Raw genomic sequence first — 23,464 nt, forward strand, 5'->3', positions numbered from 1 at the left:
TGACAAAATCAATCCCTCTCTAATCCCATCAGAATTCAAATTTGGGCATATCGGGTATTTGTGCCAAATTTGGTCCAGTGAATGAAAATACATCCTGCATATCAGATATTTACATTATGATTCATAACAGTAGCAAAATTAGTTATGAAGTAGAAATGAAAATAATGTTATGGTTGGGGGTCATCACAACATGAGGAACTGTATTAAGGGGTTGCGCATTAGGAAGCTGGAGAACCACTGAATTCATTCATCATCACTTTGCATTAATTGCGGAATAAGTAGAGCGAGATCTTTGCACAATCTTTTGTTTTAAGCCCCAGAGTAACTTGGGGCACATCCATACTGGAAAGCTAATTTTATGGTTGGGGGTCATCACATCATGAGGAACTGTATTAAGGGGTCACGCATTAGGAAGGTGGCAAATCACTGAATTCATTCATCATCACTTTGCATTAATTGCGGAATAAGTAGAGCGAGATATTTGCGCAATCTTTTGTTTTAAGCCCCAGAGTAACTTGGGGCACATCCATACTGGAAAGCTAATTTTATGGTTGGGGGTCATCACATCATGAGGAACTGTATTAAGGGGTCACGCATTAGGAAGGTGGCAAATCACTGAATTCATTCATCATCACTTTGCATTAATTGCGGAATAAGTAGAGCGAGATATTTGCGCAATCTTTTGTTTTAAGCCCCAGAGTAACTTGGGGCACAACCATACTGGAAAATTAATTTTATGGTTGGGGGTCATCACAACATGAGGAACTGTATTAAGGGGTCACGCATTAGGAAGGTGGCAAATCACCGAATTCATTCATCATCACTTTGCATTAATTGCGGAATAAGTAGAGCGAGATCTTTGCGCAATCTTTTGTTTTAAGCCCCAGAGTAACTTGGGGACATCCATACTGGAAAGTTAATTTTATGGTTGGGGTCATCACATAATGAGGAACTGTATTAGGGGGTCGCGGCATTAGGAAGGTTGAGAAACACTGATCTAGCATTGTGCGGTTTCCACACATGAATCCATGGCTGCAGGTTGAATTTCCCCATGGTGTGATTCTCCATCCAGGAGCATTGCCTTTGGATATCTTAGAAGCCCAAGGCCATTCCAGACCCCCTACAGCAGATGTTGGAAGGTAATAAGGCTGAAAGAGAAGATAGAGCCTCTCAACCCACAGCAAAGGCTTTTCATTCCTTTTGCTTTGATTAGGAACTTGGCACCAGGCCTTCAGGTCCCCATTTGATTGACTCCTCAAGGGTAATAGGGGAGATAGGAACCCAACTGGTGCAAAGAGTGGTAAGCAACCTGCGCTTCAATACCAAGGCCGAAGAGGCTGTGTTTGGTAGGGCAAGAAGTGTATCTTTTCCTACTCTTGTTTTGACTTGTCGCTTGTGTTGTCTAATCAAAACCTCCGCCTTTGTTATAAAGCAAAGCGAAGCGCGGGCGGGTTTGCTCACTTCTCGGGATCAACAAACGAGTTTGCACAACATTCTTGGAAGTTGAAGCAGAAAGGCTCTGACTTGGCTCCCAAATTGAGTTTGCTTTTCGTCCAGCAGTGTTGCCGCATCGACTTGGAAGAGATGGTCATGGAAGCCCTGAATCCCATGCACTACAATATCACCCGAGCCGTCTCAGAGACGATGCCAACGGCCACCCTGCCCCTGCTGTTCTTCATGGGCTTCATTTTCCTAATCTGGAGCTACGAAGAAACATCAACAATCCCAGGTGAGCTTTTCTGAAAGTTTGGTAGGTGAGAGATGGATAATAGAACAAGAGAGCTGTTCACCTTTTTGGAAAAAGCAGTCCAGAATATTACTGCGACTGGAAATATCTTTCCAGCCATTGGCTTTATTTTTCCATTGCAAATCAAAATTATTTTGGTCACCTATTTGGTTGCTGAAAGGAAACCGATGCATCCTATGCATTCATACATTTCTTTCAGTATCTGTTGTTACTCTATTGAAATAATGTACTGAAAACAGAGTTTACACCACTGGACATTTTTCATTGAAATGTTGTCTTCGATGCATGGTTGTGCATTTCACATCTGTGTGCAATGTGCTTTTGGGTGCACAACACCATTGTTGTGTAAAAGGATGACATTTCAGTACTAAGGGCCCTTCCACACAGCCCTATATCCCAGAATATCAAGGCAGAAAATCCCACAATATCTGCTTTGAACGGGGTTATCTGAATCCACACTTAGATAATGTGGGATTTTCTGGGATAGAGGGCTCTGTGGAAGGGCCCCAATCTGTAACTCTCAAACTGAAATAATAATAATAATAATAATAATACTTTATTTATAGTAAAGGTAAAGGTTTTCACCCAACATTAAGTCCAGTTGTGTCCAACTCTGTGGGTTGGTGCTCATCTCCATTTCTAAGCCAAAGGGTTGGCATTGTCCGTAGATGCCTCCTAGGTCATGTGGCCAGCATGACTGCATGGAGCGCTGTTACTTTCCCACCAAAACTGTACGTATTGATCTACTCACATTTGCATGTTTTGGATTGCTAGGTTGGCAGAAGCTGGGGCTAACACCCTGCTCCCTGAATTCGAATTTTGGTCAGCAAGTTCAGCAGCTCAGCAGTTTAACCCACTGTGCCACCCTTTTGTTTTTCCACTGCAAATCAAAATTATTTTGGTTGCCTATTTCAGGGGGGTGAAAGGAAACCGATGCATCCTATGCATTCATACATTTCTTTAAGCATCTGTTGTTACTCTATTCAAATAATGTGCTGAAAGCTGAGTTTGCACCACTGAACATTTGTCAGCATTGGTCATTGAAAGGTTGTCTTCAATGCATAGTTGTGCATTTCACATCTGTGTGCAATGTGCTTTTGGGTGTGCAACACCATCATTGTGTAAAAGGATGACATTGCACAACCAAGGGTCCTTTCACACAGCCCTATATCCCAGAATATCAAGGCAGAAAATCCCACAATATCTGCTTTGAACGGGGTTATCTGAGTCCACACTTAGATAATGTGGGATTTTCTGGGATAGAAATGCAAACTTTTGAAAACTCTGTTTTTTTATAAATGCATTACAACTAGACCCTTGGTTCGCTCCTCATAGGATAAATAAATAAATAAATACAGTTACAACGGATAGCTGTGGCAATGCAATGGGTTAAACCCTTTCAGGACATCTGAAAGGTCGACAGTTTGAATCCGAGGAGTAAGGTGAGCTCCCATCTGTCAGTTCCAGCTTCCCATGCGGAGACATGAGAGAAGCCTCCCACAGGATGGTAAAAAAATTGAACATTCCCTCAGCAACATACTCATACAGCCAGTTCTCTCACACCAGAAGCAACTTGCAGATTCTCAAGTCGCTTCGGACATGATAAAAAAAAACTCAGTTACAACAGCATTGCAAATCATTTGGTTTTGTCTGCTCACACAAACATACCCTGTTGTTGGGTTTTATAGCAAATTCTCTGGTATTTCAGCTACAATATTGTGGTATAGTCTGGTAGGGCAAGAGGTCTATGGTGGTATATGTGTCTGGAGCAACTTGAGAAACTGCAAGGTGATACCATGTTACCATAGGGTTGTTGTAGGTTTTTCCAGGCTATATGGCCATGTTCTAGAGGCATTCTCTCCTGACGTTTCGCCTGCATCTATGGCAAGCATCCTCAGAGGTAGTGAGGTCTGTTAGAAGTAGGAAAATGGGTTTATATATCTGTGGAATGACCAGGGTGGGACAAAGGACCATGTTACCATAGTTTGCTTATCATGCAAAGAGTACTGCTGATAAAAATAAACAACAACAACAAACATCCATTTTTTTCTCTTCTTTCTTTTAGGACCTGGCTACTGTATGGGAATTGGGCCCCTGATCTCCCACGGCCGATTTCTCTGGATGGGAGTGGGCAGCGCTTGCAATTACTACAACAAGATGTATGGTGAATTCATGAGAGTCTGGATCAATGGAGAAGAGACCCTCATTATTAGCAAGTAAATTCACACTTTTTTCCAGTCCGTCTACTATCATTATTTGGATCTACACTGCCAAATAATGCAGTTCGAACTTTTGATCCAAAGTATCATGCAATTTGGATTGCATTGAATTGCACATGAATCTACACCAGGCATGGGCAAACTTTGGCCCTCCAGGTGTTTTGGACTTCAACTCCCACAATTCCTAACAGCCGGTAGGCTGTTAGGAATTGTGGGAGTTGAAGTCCAAAACACCTGGAGGGCCAAAGTTTGCCCATGCCTGGTCTTCACTGACAATATAACACAGTTCAAACTGGATTATTATTTTCCGTGTTGATCCAGGCTAAGATTATTGCCTCATTGTGCTCTTCTCATTGGACACTTTCCAACGCTCTATTTGTGACCCTTTATCTCTTCCCAAAATGTGGCTAGATTCTTTACTTTCTTATACTTAGGCGATCCCTCATTGTCTGAGGATGATGGTCCTCCAAAATTGGTGTACTGACGGTTGGTTTGTAGGTGACTGTGGAGCCCTATTCTTGACCTGCATCTTCTCCCACATTGAGGGCATTGCTTTCCAGGTGGAAGGCGATCCCGGTCAGGGTTGGCTTGATGCGCCTTCCTCTTGGCACATTTCTCTCTTTCACCCTCCATTTGTGCCTCTTCGAATTCTACAGCACTGCTGGTCACAGCTGACCTCCAGCTGCAGCACTCAAGGGCCAGGGCTTCCCAGGTCTCAGTGTCTATGCCAGAGTTTTTAAGGTTGGCTTTGAGCCCATGTTTCAATCTCTTTTTCTGCTCTCCAACATTCCGTTTTCCATTTTTGAGTTCGAAATAGAGCAACTGCTTTGGGAGACGGTGGCCGGGCATCCGGACAACATGGCCAGTCCAGCGGAGTTGATGGTGGAGGTCCATCGCTTCAATGCTGGTGGTCTTTGCTTCTTCCAGCATGCTGACATTTGTCCGCTTGTCTTCCCAAGAGATTTGCAGGATTTTGCAGCGTTGATGGAATTGTTCCAGGAGTTGCACGTGACGTCTGTAGATAGTCCACATCTCGCAGGCGTATAGCAAGGTTGGGAGTGCAATAGCTTTATATGGTATCCTATGGATGTCCCAGTCCTCAAACACTCTCTGCTTCATTCGGAAGAATGCTGCACTCACAGAGCTCAGGCTGTGTTGAATTTCAGGGTCAGTGTTGACTTTTGTGGAGAGGTGGCTTCCAAGGGAGTGGAAATGGCTAGATTCAGCTCCATAGCATAAAAGTCTTCACCTGATGATTCCTGGTGTTTTTTTCATGGCAAAACCAGGGTTTAGGAAACTTCCTTTAGTGGATTACAGCTCCCATAATCCCCCACTTGTGTGGGCTGGATGCTTTTGGGTGTTATCATAAAGGAAATAATGTTTTTCTGTGTTGTGAAATCCCGATTAACAGTCGCTTGACAACTTAATCTGCTTCGATTTATGTGCCTCGGATCTGATCACTGTGGCATTTTTTAGCTTCTAGCTCCCTCTGAAGGAAATTCCTGGTTAAGTTTTTTTTTTTGGGGGGGGGGGGGGGGGAGTTTTTAATTTAATCCTGAAAGTTGGCTAATGAAATCTGTTGATGCCGTGTGCCTTTTCACCCCTTTCATCAGATCGTCAAGCATGTTCCACATCATGAAGCACGGACACTACATCTCAAGATTCGGGAGCAAGCCTGGCTTGAAGTGCATTGGCATGCATGAAAACGGCATCATATTTAATAATAACCCTACGCTCTGGAAAGAGATCCGACCCTTTTTCACCAAAGGTAAAGTAAAGGGTGGCCTATTGTGGCCTAAAGCCTTTTTCTGCTTTTGTTCATGTGCTATAAGGATGTGTAGTTGTCAAAGCTACATGTCAAAAGAACAAAAATAGCTCAAAAAAACCATGCTACTGCCTGTTGGGCTGCTCCCTCTGGTGTTCAAAATGATTTCTGAAAATGCTCAAAAGCGAAAGAATTCAGATATTCTATTCTATGCACATCAAGTAAAACACAGTGAGACTGTATGGCCTATATACCACTTGGAGATCCTTGTGTTGTACACCAGTGAATCAACAACAGGTTTTAGTCTAGAAGCTGGGTTGCTGTGATTTTTCTGGGTGGTAAGGCCATGTTCCAGAAGCATTCTCTCCTGACGTTTCACCCACATCTATGGCAGGCATCCTCAGAATCATAGAATCATAGAATCAAAGAGTTGGAAGAGACCTCATGGGCCATCCAGTCCAACCCCCTGCCAAGAAGCAGGAATATTGCATTCAAAGCACTCCTGACAGATGGCCATCCAGCCTCTGTTTAAAAGATTCCAAAGAAGGAGCCTCCACCACACTCCGGGACAGAGAGTTCCACTGCTGAACAGCTCTCACAGTCAGGAAGATCTTCCTTGTGTTCAGATGGAATCTCCTCTCTTGTAGTTTGAAGCCATTGTTCCACGTCCTAGTCTGCAAGGAAGCAGAAAACAAGCTTGCTCCCTCTTCCCTGTGGCTTCCTCTCACATATTTATACATGGCTATCATATCTCCTCTCAGCCTTCTCTTCTTCAGGCTAAACATGCCCAGCTCCTTAAGCCGCTCCTCATAGGGCTTGTTCTCCAGACCCTTGATCATTTTAGTCTCCCTCCTCTGGACACATTCCAGCTTGTTAATATCTCTCTTGAACTGTGGTGCCCAGAATTGGACACAATATTCCAGGTGTGGTCTAACCAAAGCAGAATAGAGCATGGGGAGCATGCCTTCCCTAGATCTAGACACTAGGCTCCTATTGGTGCAGGCCAAAATCCCATTGGGTTTTTTTGCCGCCACATCACATTGTTGGCTCATGTTTAACTTGTTGTCCACGAGGACTCCAAGATCTTTTTCACACCTACTGCTCTCAAGCCAGGCATTGTCCCCCATTCTGTATCTTTGCATTTTGTTTTTCCTGCCAAAGTGGAGTAAGAGGTCGTGAGGTCTGATGGAAACCAAGCAAGTAGGTTTTATATATCTGTGGAATGTCCAGAGTGGGAGAAAGAACTCTTGTTTGTTCTAGGCAGAGGTAAATGTTGTAATTGGCCACCTTGGTTAGCAATGAATATCCTTGCAGCTTCAAAGCCTGGCTGCTTCCTGCCTGGGGAATCCTTTGTTGTGAGGGTCGGCTAACACCTCCCAAAATAGGATCCCCCAGGCAGCCATCAGCCAGGCTTTGAAGCTACAAGTGTGAATGTTGCAATTGGCCACCACTGGTCAGCCAGAGAAGTCAGCCATAGCAGAGCACTAGCTGAATCAACCTGGACACAGCATATTATTTGAGAACACAGAAATGCAGAACACAAAATGCTTTGTTGGGAGGTGTTAATTGGCCCTGATTGTTTCTTGTCTGTAATTGCCGTGATATTTGAGTGTTGCTCTTTATTTACTGTCCTGATTTCAGAGGTTTTTTTTTTTTTAGTAATGGCAGCCAGATCTTGTTCATTTTCATGGTCTCTTCCTTTCTGTTGAAATTGTCCACATGCTTGTGGATTTCAATGGCTTCTCTGTGTAGTCTGACATGGTGGTTGTTAGAGTGGTCCAGCATTTCTGTGTTCTCAAATAATATGCTGTGTCCAGGTTGGTTCAGCAAGTGCTCTGCTATGGCTAACTTCTCTGGCTGACCAATGGTGGCCAATTGCAACATTCACACATGTAGCTTCAAACCCTGGCTGACTGCTGCCTGAGGGGAATCCTATGTTGGGAGGTGTTAGCTGACCCTCCCAGCAAAGTATTCCCCAGGAAGGAAGTAGCCAAGCTTTGAAGCTGCAAAGCCATACAATGCTAATGAAGGTGGCTATTGCAACATTCACACTTGCCTCAAACAGACAAGAGTTCTTTCTCCCACCCTGGACAGTCCACAGATATATAAACCTCATTTGCCCAGTTTCCAACAGACCTCACCACCTCTGAAGATGCCTGCCATAGATGTGGGTGAAATGTCAGAAGAGAATGCTTCTGGAACATAGCCGTACAGCCCAGAAAACTCACAGCAACCCAGTGATTCCGGCCATGAAAGCCTTCGACAACACATTAAAAGAAGTGCTCTTTGGAGGTGAAACATTTCCTGCAAATAAGATCCAGCACTTTGGATAGCTCCTCTGTAGCAATCCAAACCTTGGAAGTGGATCCATTTCCCCACTGACATGGGCTCCATCTATACTATGATGCAGTGAGTTGGATTAAATTACTCTGTTCAATACAGTTAAACTGCATTATGTGGCAGTGTAGATGGGCCAAGGAAATCACTAGCCTTCTCTTTGCTATACCTCGAAGCCTCAGTTTAGCTCCCAGTCCCCCCAGTCCTCCATTACTGGAAAATAATACAATTGAGAATCAACTGGGACTTTTGCAAATGGATGGAACCAATCTGTGACTGTCCACAGTGCTTGAAAATTGAGTCAATCGGAGCCAAGCTATTTCCAAATACGTCCCATTATAATAAGAGTATCTCATGACAATATAGAGCAGGCATGGGCAAACTTCAGCCTTCCAGGTGTTTTGCACTACAACTCCCACAATTCCTAACAGTCTACTGGCTTGTTGAAGGCTTTCATGGCTGGAATCACTAGGTTCTTGTGAGTTTTTTCGGGCTATAGGGCCATGTTCTAGAGGCATTTCTCCTGACGTTTTGCCTGCATCTATGGCAAGCATCCTCACTACCTCTGAGGATGCTTGACATAGATGCAGGCGAAACGTCAGGAGAAATGCCTCTAGAACATGGCCCTATAGCCCGAAAAAAACCCACAAGAACCTAGCCTACTGGCTGTTAGGAATTGTGGGAGTTGTAGTGCAAAACACCTGGAGGGCTAAAGTTTGCCCGTGCCTGATATAGAGTTGCTGGGGTAAATCCTTCTAGAACAGGTGTGGGAAAACTTCAGCCTTCCAGGTGTTTTGGACTACAACTCCCACAATTCCTAACAGCCTCAGGTTCCTTCCTGTGTGTATCCCATTTGCAATTCCTAATAGTCCCAGGTCCCTTCGCTTACGCAGCTGAGGGGGGAAAGGAAAAGGAAAGGGCCTGAGGCTATTAGGAATTGTGGGAGTTGTAGTCCAAAACACTTGGAAGGCTGAAGTTTGCTCATGCCTGTTCCAGAGAGTCCGTGCTATTAAAATACCATTTGACCTGGTGTGTATCTACACTGTAGAATGAATGCAGTTTAACATCACTTGAACTACCATGTTTCAGCGCTTTGGAACAATCGTACAAGGTCGTTTGCCTTTTCGGCCTAATGGCGCCCAAAAATACAACTTCCATAGCATTGAACCTGTAATAAAAAATTCAATATGCAGATTTGGTAAATGTGGAATGAATTGAGTTGAATGGAAGAATGAATGCGTGGAGCTAATAATTTTGGAGACACCAATTCCAAAAGACCAAGGCCTGCAGTGACTAACTACCTGCTTGCTGGGACTATAATTAAAAGTTGCACATGAGACCTACCAAAGTAAACTGTGTTAAGAACTGGGGCAGTGATGACAGAAATGTTTACAACATTCCTTATGTTAAGAAAGAAGTCAACACAAGCTTGTGGCACAATTCACACAATTCTCACTCTTGCTTCTGAGTTTATAATGGTCTTTGTGAAATTCCAGCTCTGTCGGGCCCAGGTCTTGTGAGGATGATCTCCATTTGTGTGGAATCCACCATTGAACACATGGACAAGCTGGAAGAGGTGACCACCAAGTGTGGCTACATCAACAGCCTGAATCTTATGAGGCGGATCATGCTGGACACTTCAAACAGGCTTTTTCTTGGCATTCCTCTCGATGGTAGGAAAATGATTTTCTTGGATTTCATATATATATGCAGCGTGTCCAAAGCAGATAAATAAATATGGCCATAGCTCAGTGTTATGGAATGCTGGGAGTTATAGTTTGGTGAGGGTGGAAGAGAAGGTGGAAGACCTTATAAAATTACAGCACCCAGAATTCCCTAGCCCTGAGCCACAGCAGTTAAAGTGGCATCAAACTGCATTAATTCTACAGTGTAGCTGCCCCCTCTTGTTACTAACTTACTTGAATGCACATTTCAGAAGTTTGTTTCTACACTGCCTAACCTTTTGGACTATGTCTTCCATCCAATTTGACTTGGAAGATGACAAATTGCTTTGTTAGCCAGGAATATTTTGGTTAGAATTAGTTTTTTAGGAGCCCCCTTCTATCATTGTCTCTGAATGAATGTTGAACTCCCATCAGGGAAACAAATGGAAATGCTTCTCTGCTGTATGTATCCCATTTGCAACTATAAATCCCAGAGTTCCATAGGATGGAACCATGGCAGTCGACGTGGTACCAACCTGTTATAATTGTGTGCCAATGGCTTCTACTTAACAGAGATCTTCCTCTAGGCCAGTGGTTCTCAACCTGGGGGCGGGACCCCTGGAGGGGTCATGAGAGGGTGTCAGAGGGGTCTCTAAAGACCATCAGAAAACACAGTATTTTCTGTATTGTCGAAGGCTTTCATGGCCGGAATCACTGGGTTATTGTAGGTTTTTTCGGGCTATATGGCCATTCTCTCCTGACGTTTCGCCTGCATCTATGGCAAGCATCTTCAGAGGTAGTGAGGTCTGTTGGAACTAGGAAAATGGGTTTATATATCTGTGGAAAGACCAGGGTGGGACAAAGGACTCTTGTCTGCTGGAGCTAGGTGTGAATGTTTCAACTGACCACTTTGATTAGCATTTGATAGCCTGGCAGTGCCTGGAGCAATCTTTTGTTGAGATGTGATTAGATTACAATACATCAATACAATACATCTAATCATCTCTCAACAAAAGATTGCATAGATGCAGGCAAAACGTCAGGAGAGAATTCCTCTAGAACATGGCCATATAGCCCGAAAAAACCTACAACAACCACAGTATTTTCTGTTAGTCATGGGGGTTGTATGTGGGAAGTTTGGCCCAATTCTGTTGTTGGCAGAGTTCACAATGTTATTTGATTGCAAGTGAACTATAAATCCCGGCAACTACAACTCCCAAAATATCAAGGTCTATTTTCCCCAAACTCCACCGTTTGGGCATATTGAGTATTCGGTCCAGATCCATCATTCTTTGAGTCCACAGTGCTCTCTGGATGTAGGCGAACTACAACTCCCAAACTCAAGGTCAATGCCCATCAAACCCTTCTAGTATTTTCTGTTGGCCATGGGAGTTCTGTGTTTGGCCCAATTCCATCGTTGGTGGAGTTCAAAATGCTCTTTGATTGCAGGTGAACTATAAATCACAGCAACTACAACTCCCAAATGACAAAATCAAACCCCTCCCAACCCCACCAGTATTCAAATTTGGGCGTATCGGGTATTTTTGCCAAATTTGGTCCAGTGAATGAAAATACATCCTGCATATCAGATCTTTATATTACAGTTGATAACAGTAGCAAAATGATAGTTATGAAGTAGCAAGGAAAATAATTTTATGGTTGGGGGTCACCACAACATGAGGAACTGTATTAAGGGGTTGCAGCGTTAGGAAGGTTGAGAAACACTAATTGTGCTGGTATGGCTGTACCAGGAGCTCCAACTTCTTTTCCTTTCCATTGAGTGTTTGCATGTATTCCAAAGTTCCATGCATTTTGCAATAAGGTGGCTTCCCTTGGTTTGCAATCATAGGACCAATGACCCATCAATTATCATTATGTTCTTTAGCTCCACCCCTTTTTCTGGGTTAAGGAGGGAAAAAGGGGACCTCTAGTTCAGTTCACACAGAGAAGCCTTTCGTACAGGACGTGAATCAGTTCCACCTGTAGAAAGCTTCATCTTTTCCAGCTTTGCTGGGGGGATCCAGTCCCACAGCTCTACAGAAAACTACAGCATAGCCTTTGTTGGGGAATTTAGTTCCACAACTCTACAGCCAGCTCTTTGCTGGAGAAATACAGCTCCACTGTTTTCCAGCCAGCCTTCACTGGGAATTGAAAGCCTTATTTCCTCTTGGAAATCTACCAACGACTTTGCCTGGTAAGGTCTATTCAGGTCACCCATAACGCAGATCAGAACCAGGAGTAGGGCCCACACCAGCAAAGTAAATAGATTGCCCAGGGAGGGGTCAAGGATTTCCCTTGTAGAAGGAAGAAACAGTTTATGAAGAAAGTTGCCTGTCCCTTGTGGACAAGATTTAAGCAAGCCACCAGTTGATTCAAAGTCTTGAAGTATTTGTTTGATTTATTGAAGATTTAATCAACAATAAAAACTTTGTTGAACTTTCTAAGTCTTTAAAAGAACTTTGTGTGGGGAAATCCGAAAGGCCTCTCAGCCGAGGCACCCCCGGTGTCCTGTTGGGCATTCAGAAAACACGTCCTGTCTACAGACTCTTTCACAGGCCCAGCGCGTGACAGCACACTGCTCTAGGCTGCCCATTCCATTCTGAACTAAACTAATTTTAAAAAGGGAGACTTTTGCGTTCTCCTTTGAGCTAATCTGGTTAAAAGAGGGATATGAATGGAAATAAAAAGAAAGAAGAAAGGAAAGGAGAGAAGGAAGCAAATTGGTGCCTTGTGCAAGTCTCTAACCCTGCCTATTTCCCTTGTATTTTTACCCATATCCAATTCCAGAAAGCGCCATTGTACTTAAGATCCAGAATTACTTTGATGCCTGGCAGGCCCTTCTGCTGAAACCTGATATCTTCTTTAAGTTCTCCTGGCTGTACAAGAAATATGAAAAGTCTGCGTAAGTAGAGCTGGCGAGACATTTGCTATTATAAGTGATGCTACTGAGCGGAGAAGGCAGGGAAATGACAGCTCTTTCCATTGATGTAAACGTGTGCTGCCAGAATTGTTGAAATCTGGCAACAAAGGCAGGTAGGAGTTTGAGACTCAAGATCTAAACAATCTCTTACGTTCTGGTTCACCATTTAACAATTGATTTAATGAGTCTGTATTTTTAATGATAAGGTTCAAGCCAATGTAATGTTTATGAATCTTACTTACTTACTTACTTACTTACTTAGGCAATCCCTCGTAGTCTGAGGATGATGGTCCTCCAAGAGTAGTATCCTGGCGGTGGGTCCATAGATGACTGTGGAGCCCTATTCTTGATCCACATGTTCTCCCACAGTGAGGGCATCAGTTTCCAGGTGGAAGGCGGTCCCTGTCAGGGTTGGCTTGACGCGCCTTCCTCTTGGCATGTGTCTCTCTGTCGCCCTCCATTCATGCCTCTTCAAATTCTACAGCACTGCTGGTCACAGCTGACCTCCAACTGGCACGCTCAAGGGCCTGGGCTTCCCAGTTCTGTGCCCAGTTCCCAGTCTATGCTAGAGTTTTTAAGGTTGGCTTTGAGCCCATCTTTCAATCTCTTTTCCTGTCCTCCAACATTCTGTTTTCCGTTTTTGAGTTCAGAGTAGAGTAACTGCTTTGGGAGACGGTGGTCGGGCATCCGGACAATGTGGCCGGTCCAGCGGAGTTGATGGCGGAGGTCCATCACTTCAGTGCTGGTGGTCTTTGCTTCTTCCAGCACGCTGACATTTGTCCACTTGGCCGTCTGCAGGATTTTTCGGAGGCAGCACTGATGGAATACTTATCAATCTTATCTTTTATCTCCTTTGTAATTCGAAGTATTCCTGTGTATCTATTTATTTATTTATATCCCACTTTATCTCTCCATACGGAGACTCAAAGCAGCTCACAATCAAAATCATTACAACTTCAGATATACGAATATACAACAATAAAGCAGTATATCATTATATATCATTATATATTATCAGTAGTAATAACATTAAATACATTAGCACTACCACACCATTATATTATTATGATATTATTATTATTATTATTATTATTATTATTTTATTATTAAACTTTATTTGTACCCCGCTAGCATCTCCCGAAGGACTCGATGCAGCTTACAAATGCCAAGGCCTCAATACACAATATTATATTGCACTACTATTAATACTTCACACCATAACATCACCATCAATATTATATGGTTATACAATACATTACATTACCAGCACAACACAACAGCAGTACAATACATTACTACATTGTACCACAACACCTCACTGCAATATCACAGGCAATATATAATATACAACCACTTTTTTGTCATGTCAGGAGCGACTTGAGAAACTGCAAGTCGCTTCTGGTGTGAGAGAATTGGCTGTCTGCAACAACATTGCCCAGGGGATGCCTGGATGTTTTGATGTTTTACCACCCTTGTGGGAGGCTTTTCTCATGTTCCTACGTGGAGAGCTGGAGCTAACAGAGGGAGCTCATCCACGCTCTCCCCGGATTCAAACCTTCAAGCTGTTGGTCTTCAGTCCTGCCAGCACAAGGATTTAACTCACTGCTCCATCGGGGGCTCCTTATAATATATTAATTATATTGTGTTATAATGCAATTCAATATAATACTAATAATAATACAATATATGCAACCACTATATTGTATTATTATTAGTATTATATTGTATTGCATTATAATATTATTGTAAATATTATATGTCTATACAATATATTATATTATTAGCATATATTAGTATTATATATTAATTTATATATAATATATATAATATAAAGGTAAAAGTGAAGGTTTCCCCTGACATTAAATCTAGTTGTGTCCAGCTGGGGGTTAATGCTCATCTCCATTTCTAAGCCGAAGAGCCAGCATTTTCCATAGACACCTCCAAGGTTGCATGGCCAGCATGACTGCATGGAGTGCCATTATCTTCCCACCAGGGTGTTACCTATTGATCTACTCACATTTGCATGTTTTCGAACTACTAGGTTGGCAGGAGCTGGGGCTAACAGCCAGAGCTCACTCTGCTCCCTGGATTTGAACTGCCAACTTTCTGGTCGGAAAATTCAGCAGCTCAGCGGTTTAACCCACTGTGCCACGAGGGGACCCACCATAAATTAATATATAATATTAGTATTATATATTAATTTATATATTATATATTTTGAAAGCATCATTAAGACCCATTCACCTTAAATTATTATTATTATTATTATTATTATTATTATTATTCCATCCATTCTGGATGGAAATCGAATTGTTAAAACAAATTATTGATATGGATCAATGCAAGCTAGACCATTGTTTATTAGGGGACTCCATTCCCTTTCTTGCATCAGCTACAAGAGGAAGACTTGAGCCAAGCTCAAAGGTGACAGAGAAGTTTGGGGTGAAAGAGGTGGCAAAATGTTGCCACCTCTTTCAACTCAAATCTAAATGGCCTTTTAATTCTAATAGCTCCAACTCCCAATACATCATGGAAATCCAACAGGAAAACATTGCAGATCTTAATGACAAATGAAATCCCTTCTGTTCTAGGAATGATCTGAAAGAAGCCATTGAGGACCTAATAGAGCAGAAACGACAAAAGCTTTCCACGATTGAGAAACTGGAGGACCATATGGATTTTGCATCCCAGTTGATTTTTGCACAGGTAATCTTTCCCTTTTCTGCACCACAGTTTGGTCTCTTGCTATTTTCTGTTATGAGTTTTATTTTATTGTTTTGTATTACTGTTGTTATTGGTTTTACTGATGTATTGTGGGCCTGGCCTCATGTAAGCTGCACCGAGTCGCTTGGGGAGATGGTAGAGGGGTACAAATAAAGTTTTATTATTATTTATTATTGCTGTTCTCCAAGGATTGTTGAAAGGAGGGGGAAGTCAATTTGCTGCTCTTCTACGAAGTTGCTTTATTTTTGAAAACTAGCTCATCTGGGTTGCTTTTGACCAACGGCAGTTCTCCAAGTCTCAAGCAAAGCTCTTTCACAATCACTTAACTAAAGAAACCAGGGATTGAATTTATTTATGTATTTATTTGCAGTATTTATATTCCGCCCTTCCCACCCCACAGGCGACTCAGGGCAAATTACAATGTACATATACATGGCAAACATTCAATGCTATAGACACACAACATATATAGACAGACACACAGAGGCTATTTAACATTCCAGCTTTTCCATGAGGGTATTCTGGCCACCAGGGGAGCTGTTGCTTCACCGTCCATTTGTGACACCAATGAAGTACTTCCTCATTTGTTGCATGCTTGCTGGAGATTTTTATGGTGTCATAAATTAGTCTCCCCACATAAGTGCTACCTGAATTTCCTACCTGAAAGATGCAACTATCTTTCGGGCTGCAAAGGTCGACAGCAAGCTACACAAATTGGTTGGAAGCTCACTCTGACCCAGACTCATGACCTTTTGGTCAGTAGTGATCTTAATGTAGCTGACTCCCAGCTAGCCACGCCACAGTCCCAGTGCAAAGATGTTTGCAAAGCAGGTGTCTGGTCACAGAGTTATGATCTCTTCTGATCACTGAACAAATAGATTGCTCTATTTGTTCATGGTTTCTTAACTAAAAATACACCTGTCTATCTGTTACCTGATGGAATGATGTATAACTGTCCCAGATTCTGGCAGGATTTTCAGCGGAAGCGTACTAGGCCCATAGCCTCTTGTTGGGAATCAGAACTATTAGGCTCAAAATAACCCTCACTTGGGGTGATCCCACCATAAATACAGCAGAGGCTAGAAGCAAACTTCATAACCAGCAGAAACTTACCTGGGGCGAGTCAGGATTAGCTTCCATTCAACAGGATGGTACAGGTTTGCAGATTCACAACTTTAGGTTCAAAATGTTTATTGAAGTAAAAAGAAATCCATTCTAGATAGAAAAAGTCTTGGAGCTAAGTAGCTTACTAAGCTCATCTTCTAAGGAAGGTAAAAGGATAAAATATCAAAAGTATCCATGCAGCCACATTTTGCCTGGAGAAAGGCAAAATATGTCCTTACTGGAAGGGAGACTTATTTGTTTGTTTATTTATTTACAACATTTATATGCTGCCCTTCTCACCCCAAAGGAGACTCAGAGCGGTTTACAATATATTATGTTATTAGCATAGTACAATATCAGTATTAAATATTACTATATGGTACTATCCCGGCGGTGGCCGGAAGAGCTTTTGCACAATTAAAACTTGTGCGCCAGCTGTGCCCATAGCTTGGGAAGCCTGATCTGGCCACGGTGGTCCACACTTTGGTTACATCCCAAATAGATTACTGCAATGCGCTCTACATGGGGCTGCCTTTGAAGATTGCTCAGAAACTTCAAGTAGTCCAACGGGTGGCAGCTAGACTATTCACTGGAGTGTCATACAGAGAGCATACCACCCCTCTGTTATGTTAGCTCCACTAGCTGCTGGTCCAATTCTGAGTACAATTCAAAGTGCTGGTTTTGACCTACAAAACCCTATACTGCTCTGGCCCAGCTTACCTGTCTGAACGTATCTGTCTCTACGTCCCACCTTGAAATTTAAGATCTTCTGGGGAGACCCTGCTCTTGGCCCTGCCTTTAGCACAAACATGCTTGGCGGGGACAAGGGACAAGGCCTTCTCAGTGGTGGCCCTTCGCCTGTGGAACTCGCTCCCCAGTGAAATCAGGTCCACAACATCCCTCCTCGTCTTCAGGAGGAAACTGAAAATGTGGTTATGGGACCCGGCCTTTGGGTAGCTGGCAGACAATTGACAATAGTAATAATGATAATGTTACGAAAAATGGACTAAGGACAGGTTTCCAATTGTGCTGTGCTCGCTGAATTTGTTTCTACATAAGGCTAGACAGTCAGTATTATTGCATTTTCATTGATGTACTTTTTATTTTAAAACAATTTTTTTAAAATATGCTTTTATATGTATTACTGTATGTATTATTTATATGTAATGGCATCGAATTATGCCGGATATAAGCTGCCCTGAGTCCCCCTTCCACCCCGGGGGGGGGGGGGGATTGAGAGGGGAGGGGTAAAAATGTTTGAAATCAATCAATCAATAAATACAATTATATTGTAATATTATTAGTAATATTACATGTAATATAAATATATAATTATAATTATTTATTTACTATTATTTACAGTATTTATATTCCGCCCTTCTCACCCCACAGGGGACTCAGGGCAAATTACAATGTACACATATATGGCAAACATTCAATGCCAAAGACACACAACAGATACAGACAAACAGTCAGAGGCTATTTAACTTTTTTCTGGCTGCCAGGGGAGCTATCACTTTCATCGTCCATCTGTGACACTGATGAAGTACTTCCGCATTCCCCGTATGCTTTTGCTGGAGTGCTTTGCTGGAGTCTTTTTTTATGGCCTCGTAAATTTTGTTAAATTAGCCTCCCCACACATAGGTGGTACCTAATTTTCCTACTTGACAGATGCAACTGTCTTTCGGGTTTCAAAGGTTGACAACAAGCTACACAATTGGTCGGAAGCTCACTCCGACCTGGGCTGGCTTCGAACTCATGACCTTGTGGTCAGAAGTGATCTTAATGCAGCTGACATTCAGTCAGCTGCGCCACAGTCCCAGTGCATATTATTATTAGTAGTAGTATATTGCATTACATTATAATATTATAAATGCTATAAATATTATAAGGGAGAGAGACGGCAATGAAGAGTGGCCACATGGCCAAAACCCAGGCAATAAAAAGGTACCTCGTCCCTCACATATGCTACATCTTCAAAGGGGGGAGGAGATAGTGGCAAGCAAGAAAAGTATAGACAAAGCCTCTTCTGGGAAAAGCATGCATCGGAATGTGAAGAAAGGAATCCCTCGCTCTAACCCTATATCTAAGTCTAGCTACTCATTGAGGACTGGAGACTTGTGCAGTCCAGGGATGAAACCCATCAGTTTGATACTCTGCTGAGTTGAGTCTGACTTCACAATGTTGTTGGCACCTGGATCTGTAAGTCACTATCTACTTGGTTCAACTTTCTAGAGCCGCGGGGAGCTGACAGCTGAGAACGTCAACCAGTGTGTTTTGGAGATGCTCATCGCTGCTCCGGATACCCTTTCGGTGACTCTGTTCTTCATGCTGGTGCTGATCGCAGAACACCCCCAAGTTGAAGAGGCCATGATGAAGGAAATACAAACCGTGATAAGTAAGGAAATGGCAATTCCTCAAATCATCTCATTGTGCTTTCCATTCGAACAGGTCCAAACTATAAGTAATCCTCAATGAAGACATGGCTTCCCAATCGGCTAGAGGGGCAAAAACAGCCTGATCTATTTTCATACTTATACCAAAAGCTCATGAGATATATATCCCTAATAGTCTATCAAGAGGAATAGTCAAAGTCATCCTGAAAAAATACAGACAGTTCCCAAGTTGGGTTCTTGTAGGTTTTTCGGGCTATATGGCCATGTTCTAGAAGCATTCTCTCCTGGCATTTCGCCTGCATCTATGGCAAGCATCTCTGCTTACGAACCCACATGATCTCTTCAATCATCTTGAGAGGACTTGCTTGTGATCCCACCTGCATCGCAATCGCGATTGGTGGGGACGAGGGACAGGGCCTTCTTGGGGGTGGCCCCTCAACTCTGGAACTCTCTCCCTAAGGACATCAGGCATGCCCCAATGTTGGCAATTTTTAGGAGGAGCTTGAAAACGTGGTTGTTCCAGTGTGCCTTCCCAGATTGAGGAAACTCCAAGCAATATGTCCCCAAATGAACTTTACTAGAGATCCAGGATATCCGCATGCCCCACCCCCCTCCAAATACCTACCCTTTTCACCTGGTCATGCCCAGTATATTTTTAATTTTAACTATTACATTTGGCCCTGCCATAGATTTTAATGCATCATGGTGTTTTGTTAATGTTTATTGCTTTGTTTTGATTTCATTTTGTTGTTGTTGTTTTTGCTGATGTATTTGGGCTCGGCCTCATGTAAGCTGCACCGAGTCCTCCAGGAGATAGTAGCGGGGTACAAATAAAGGTTTATTATTACTATTATTATTAAGCATCCTCAGAGGTTGCCATAGAGGCAGGCAAAACGTCAGGAGAGAATGCTTCTAAAACATGGCCATATAGCCCAAACAACCTACAACAACCCAATAATAATAATAATAATAATAATAATAATAATAATAATAATACATCCAATACAATAGCCAGCAGAGTGTCTGCTGTGGACTCATCTTGTTGTGTTTCAAATAATAATAATAATAATAATAATAATAATAATAATAATAATAGGTGTTATTTATATCCCACCCCCTCTCCCTGAAAGGACTTGGCCAAACTACGTACTATTTTATAGCCTAGGAAGATGAACAATTTGTACTAGCTTTCCCCCCACCAACATTGTTTGGAAAGCATTAGAAGGTATTTTGGGTTGTTGTTGTTGTTGTTGTTGTTGTTGTTGTTATACAGGAGGTACATTCAGCCACACAGTCGTTTCATCTGATCTTTGAACTGGAAACTTTGGAAATTGTTAACATATTTTTCAAAGGGGAAATGTTATTCTGGCTCTTGCTTAAAGGTGGCAATACCAGAAGCCAGTGACCAGTGATTTGTCTTCCGTATTCCTTGAAGGTGACAGAGACATCCAAAGTGAGGACATGCCGAAGCTGAAGGTGGTTGAGAATTTCATTCTGGAGAGCATGAGATACCAGCCGGTCGTGGACTTGGTCATGCGCAAAGCTCTGCAAGACGATGTGATTGACGGCTATCCTGTGAAAAAAGGCACCAACATCATTCTCAATATTGGGCGCATGCATCGTCTCGAGTTCTTCCCAAAGCCCAATGAGTTCTCGCTTGAAAACTTTGAAAAGAGTGTGAGTGTGTGTTGCTTAGGACCATGGTGGCGAACAACTCCAATTTACATCCATTTCAGCATAGCGTTCAGTGACAATGGGAGTCAAGTAACTTCTGGAAGTACATGGGTTGACTAACCCTTTGCTTAGGGTTTTGCTTTGGGATGGGGACTAAAACATTTTACAGTTGCAGGGTGCAACTACATCAGTGTTTCTCAACCTTCCTAATGCTGCAACCCCTTAATACTGTTCCTCGTGTTGTGATGACCCCCAACCATAACATTATTTTCATTGCTGCTTCATAACTGTAATTTTGCTACTGTTCTGAATCGTAATGTAAATATCTGATATGCAGGAAGCATTTTCATTCACTGGACCAAATTTGGCACACAAACACCCAATATGCCCAAATGTATATACTGGTGGGATTGGGGTGGGGAATTTATTTGGGAGTAGTAGTTGCTGGGATTTATAGTTTATCTACAATCAAAGAGCATTTTGAATTCCACCAATGATGGAATTGAACCAATCTTGGCACACAGAACTCCCAAGACCAACAGAAAATATTTGGTGGGCATTGATCTTGAGTTTGGGAGTTGTAGTTCACCTACATCCAGAGAGCACTGTGGATTCAAACAATGATGAATCTGGATCAAACTTGGCATGAAAACTCAATATGCCCAAAAGTGAACACTGATGGAATTTAATACTGGAAGAGTTTGGTAGGCATTGACCTTGAGTTTTGTAGTTCAGCTACATCCAGAGAGCACTGTGGATTCAAACAATGGTGGATCTGGACCAAATTTGGCATGAATACTCAATATGCCTAAACACTGATGGGGTTTGGGGAAAATAGACCTTGACATTTGGGAGTTGTAGGTGCTGGAATTTATAGTTCACCTACAATCAAAGAGCATTTTGAACTTTACCAATGATAGAATTGGGCCAAATAATAATAGTAATAATAATAATAATAATAATAATAATAATAATAATTGTCGAAGGCTTTCATGGCTGGAATCACTGGGTTGTTGTAGGTTTTTCAGGCTATATGGCCATGTTCTAGAAGCATTCTCTCCTAACGTTTCGCCTACATCTATTGCAAGCATCCTCAAAGGTTGCCATAGATGCAGGTGAAATGTCAGGAAAGAATGCTTCTAGAACATGGCCATATAGCCTGAAAAACCTACAACAAAACAATAATAATAATAGTAGTAATAATAATAATAATAATATACAAAATCCAGCATATAGATCTTGTTTGCTTTTGTGTCAGAATAATAATAATAATAATAATAATAATAATAATAATAGGCTTTATTTATATCCCACCCCCTCTCCCTGAAAGGACTCGGCCAAACTACTAGAAAGGATTTTTAAAAAAGAAAGAAAGAAAAGATAGGGATCACTCTTCATGACTTTTTCAAAGTTTACCTGGACTTTTTCTGACTGCTTTGTTTGTCTGTTTCCCCAAACATTTTTCTGCAGGTCCCTTACCGCTATTTCCAGCCCTTTGGGTTCGGCCCCCGTGGCTGTGTTGGGAAATTCATCGCCATGGTCATGATGAAGGCCATCCTGGTGACTCTCCTGAGAAGGTGCCGCATCCAGACAGAGAAAGGCGAAGGGCTGAACAACATCCCCAAAAACAACGATTTGTCGTTGCATCCCAATGAAAGGCAGCCGTTGCTGGAGATGCTATTCACACCGAGAAGTAATAAGGGCGAGAAGGAATAAAAACAACCCACCGAGGCGTGGGACGCTGATCGGTTGGACTGTCCTAACCAAAACTGATTGGTTGGGCTCCTCAAATCAAAGGGGAAAGTCATCCATTTCCATTTTTCAGTAATTCAGTGAAATGTTTTGTTTTCTCCAAACCGATTGCTGATACAAGTGGTAACTGAAAGAGAAAGTGGGTCCTAGAAAGATTATAGGGTTTTTTGGAGTCTAGAAAAGACTCTGTTAATAGTTAAATAACCACACACAAGAGAACCTCTTTGCAAATAATCATGTTCAAGTGAAATTATGTGTTGGATGTTCCATTCTAGCAAATGTGTGATGGTCCACTGAGATGAGAGACATCCAAAGATGCTGGTTGAGAAGTCAATGAATTTGTGTGCAATGCTCATCAGGAAGCAGAAATAATGTTTTGAGATAATCAATAAGGCGTCATTTCAAAGCAACGAAACAATGTGAATGTATTGTGATGCTGCCTACATGTCACTGAAGGCTGTGCTAAGCTGCTCTCCGGTTATGCTAAATCCTCTTGACTCTGGGGTAAAGCAAGCCCACAGCATAACACTTGTGTTCATCATCTCTGAAGTGTGTCTATATTTTTCTAGATTATAGAGGCCTGCTGTTCCTCACAGTTCTCCCTTTATTAGGTTAGGTCTTATAACTGTTTTGCTGGAATTAGAATATAATGTAAGCTAGCGATAGCATTTGCTTTCCGTAAAATGGGTCGCCATCTTTTCCATAAGCCATCATAGATCGGCAGACAAAGCAACATCCAGTTCAGCTCGGATGTCCATTGCAATGCCAACAAGAGATGCATTGTAGATGCAATAGAAGGCATCTACAAGGCTTTCTACCTAGTGCAGCTCCTTGTATCATGAATCTTAGAATGATATGTCTATATGTTGACTTAACATTCAACCCATCTGCATAAAATCCACATTGAAGGCGACTCCTATAATCCAGTTCAAAGCAGATATTATGGATCTGCCTTGATATTCTGGCTGTGTGGAAGGGCCCTTAGAGTTGGAAAGGACCACAAAGGCCACCTAGTCCAACTCAACCTTCCTCAATTCTACTGTTCTCCAATCCATCTAGATCAGTAGTTCTCAACCTGTGGGTCCCAAGATGTTTTGGCCTTCAACTCCCAGAAATCCTAACAGCTAGTAAACTGGGTGGGATTTCTGGGAGTTGTAGGTCA

The 23,464-nt window shown here is 42.3% G+C and overlaps 1 protein-coding gene across 2 annotated transcripts in view; it reads left to right on the forward strand.

Annotated features, from left to right (window-relative positions):
- Positions 1-23,205, forward strand: part of CYP19A1 (cytochrome P450 family 19 subfamily A member 1) — a 43,186-nt gene extending 19,981 nt beyond the window's left edge. Inside the window, exons 2-10 of one of the 2 annotated variants that reach the window (XM_060755278.2) lie at positions 1,558-1,729; positions 3,813-3,963; positions 5,580-5,734; positions 9,565-9,741; positions 12,520-12,634; positions 15,244-15,358; positions 18,716-18,878; positions 20,312-20,553; positions 22,021-23,205. In XM_060755278.2, the coding sequence (XP_060611261.2) occupies positions 1,585-1,729; positions 3,813-3,963; positions 5,580-5,734; positions 9,565-9,741; positions 12,520-12,634; positions 15,244-15,358; positions 18,716-18,878; positions 20,312-20,553; positions 22,021-22,266 (1,509 nt within the window). In that variant the 5' untranslated portion in view covers positions 1,558-1,584 and the 3' untranslated portion in view covers positions 22,267-23,205. The remainder of the gene's footprint in view (positions 1-1,557; positions 1,730-3,812; positions 3,964-5,579; positions 5,735-9,564; positions 9,742-12,519; positions 12,635-15,243; positions 15,359-18,715; positions 18,879-20,311; positions 20,554-22,020) is intronic. The other variant, XM_060755279.2, reaches the window with a different exon arrangement.
- The last annotated feature ends 259 nt before the right edge of the window (positions 23,206-23,464 follow it).

The sequence above is a fragment of the Anolis sagrei genome, chromosome 9 (genome assembly GCF_037176765.1).
Source record: "Anolis sagrei isolate rAnoSag1 chromosome 9, rAnoSag1.mat, whole genome shotgun sequence".
Taxonomy (NCBI): domain Eukaryota; kingdom Metazoa; phylum Chordata; class Lepidosauria; order Squamata; family Dactyloidae; genus Anolis; species Anolis sagrei.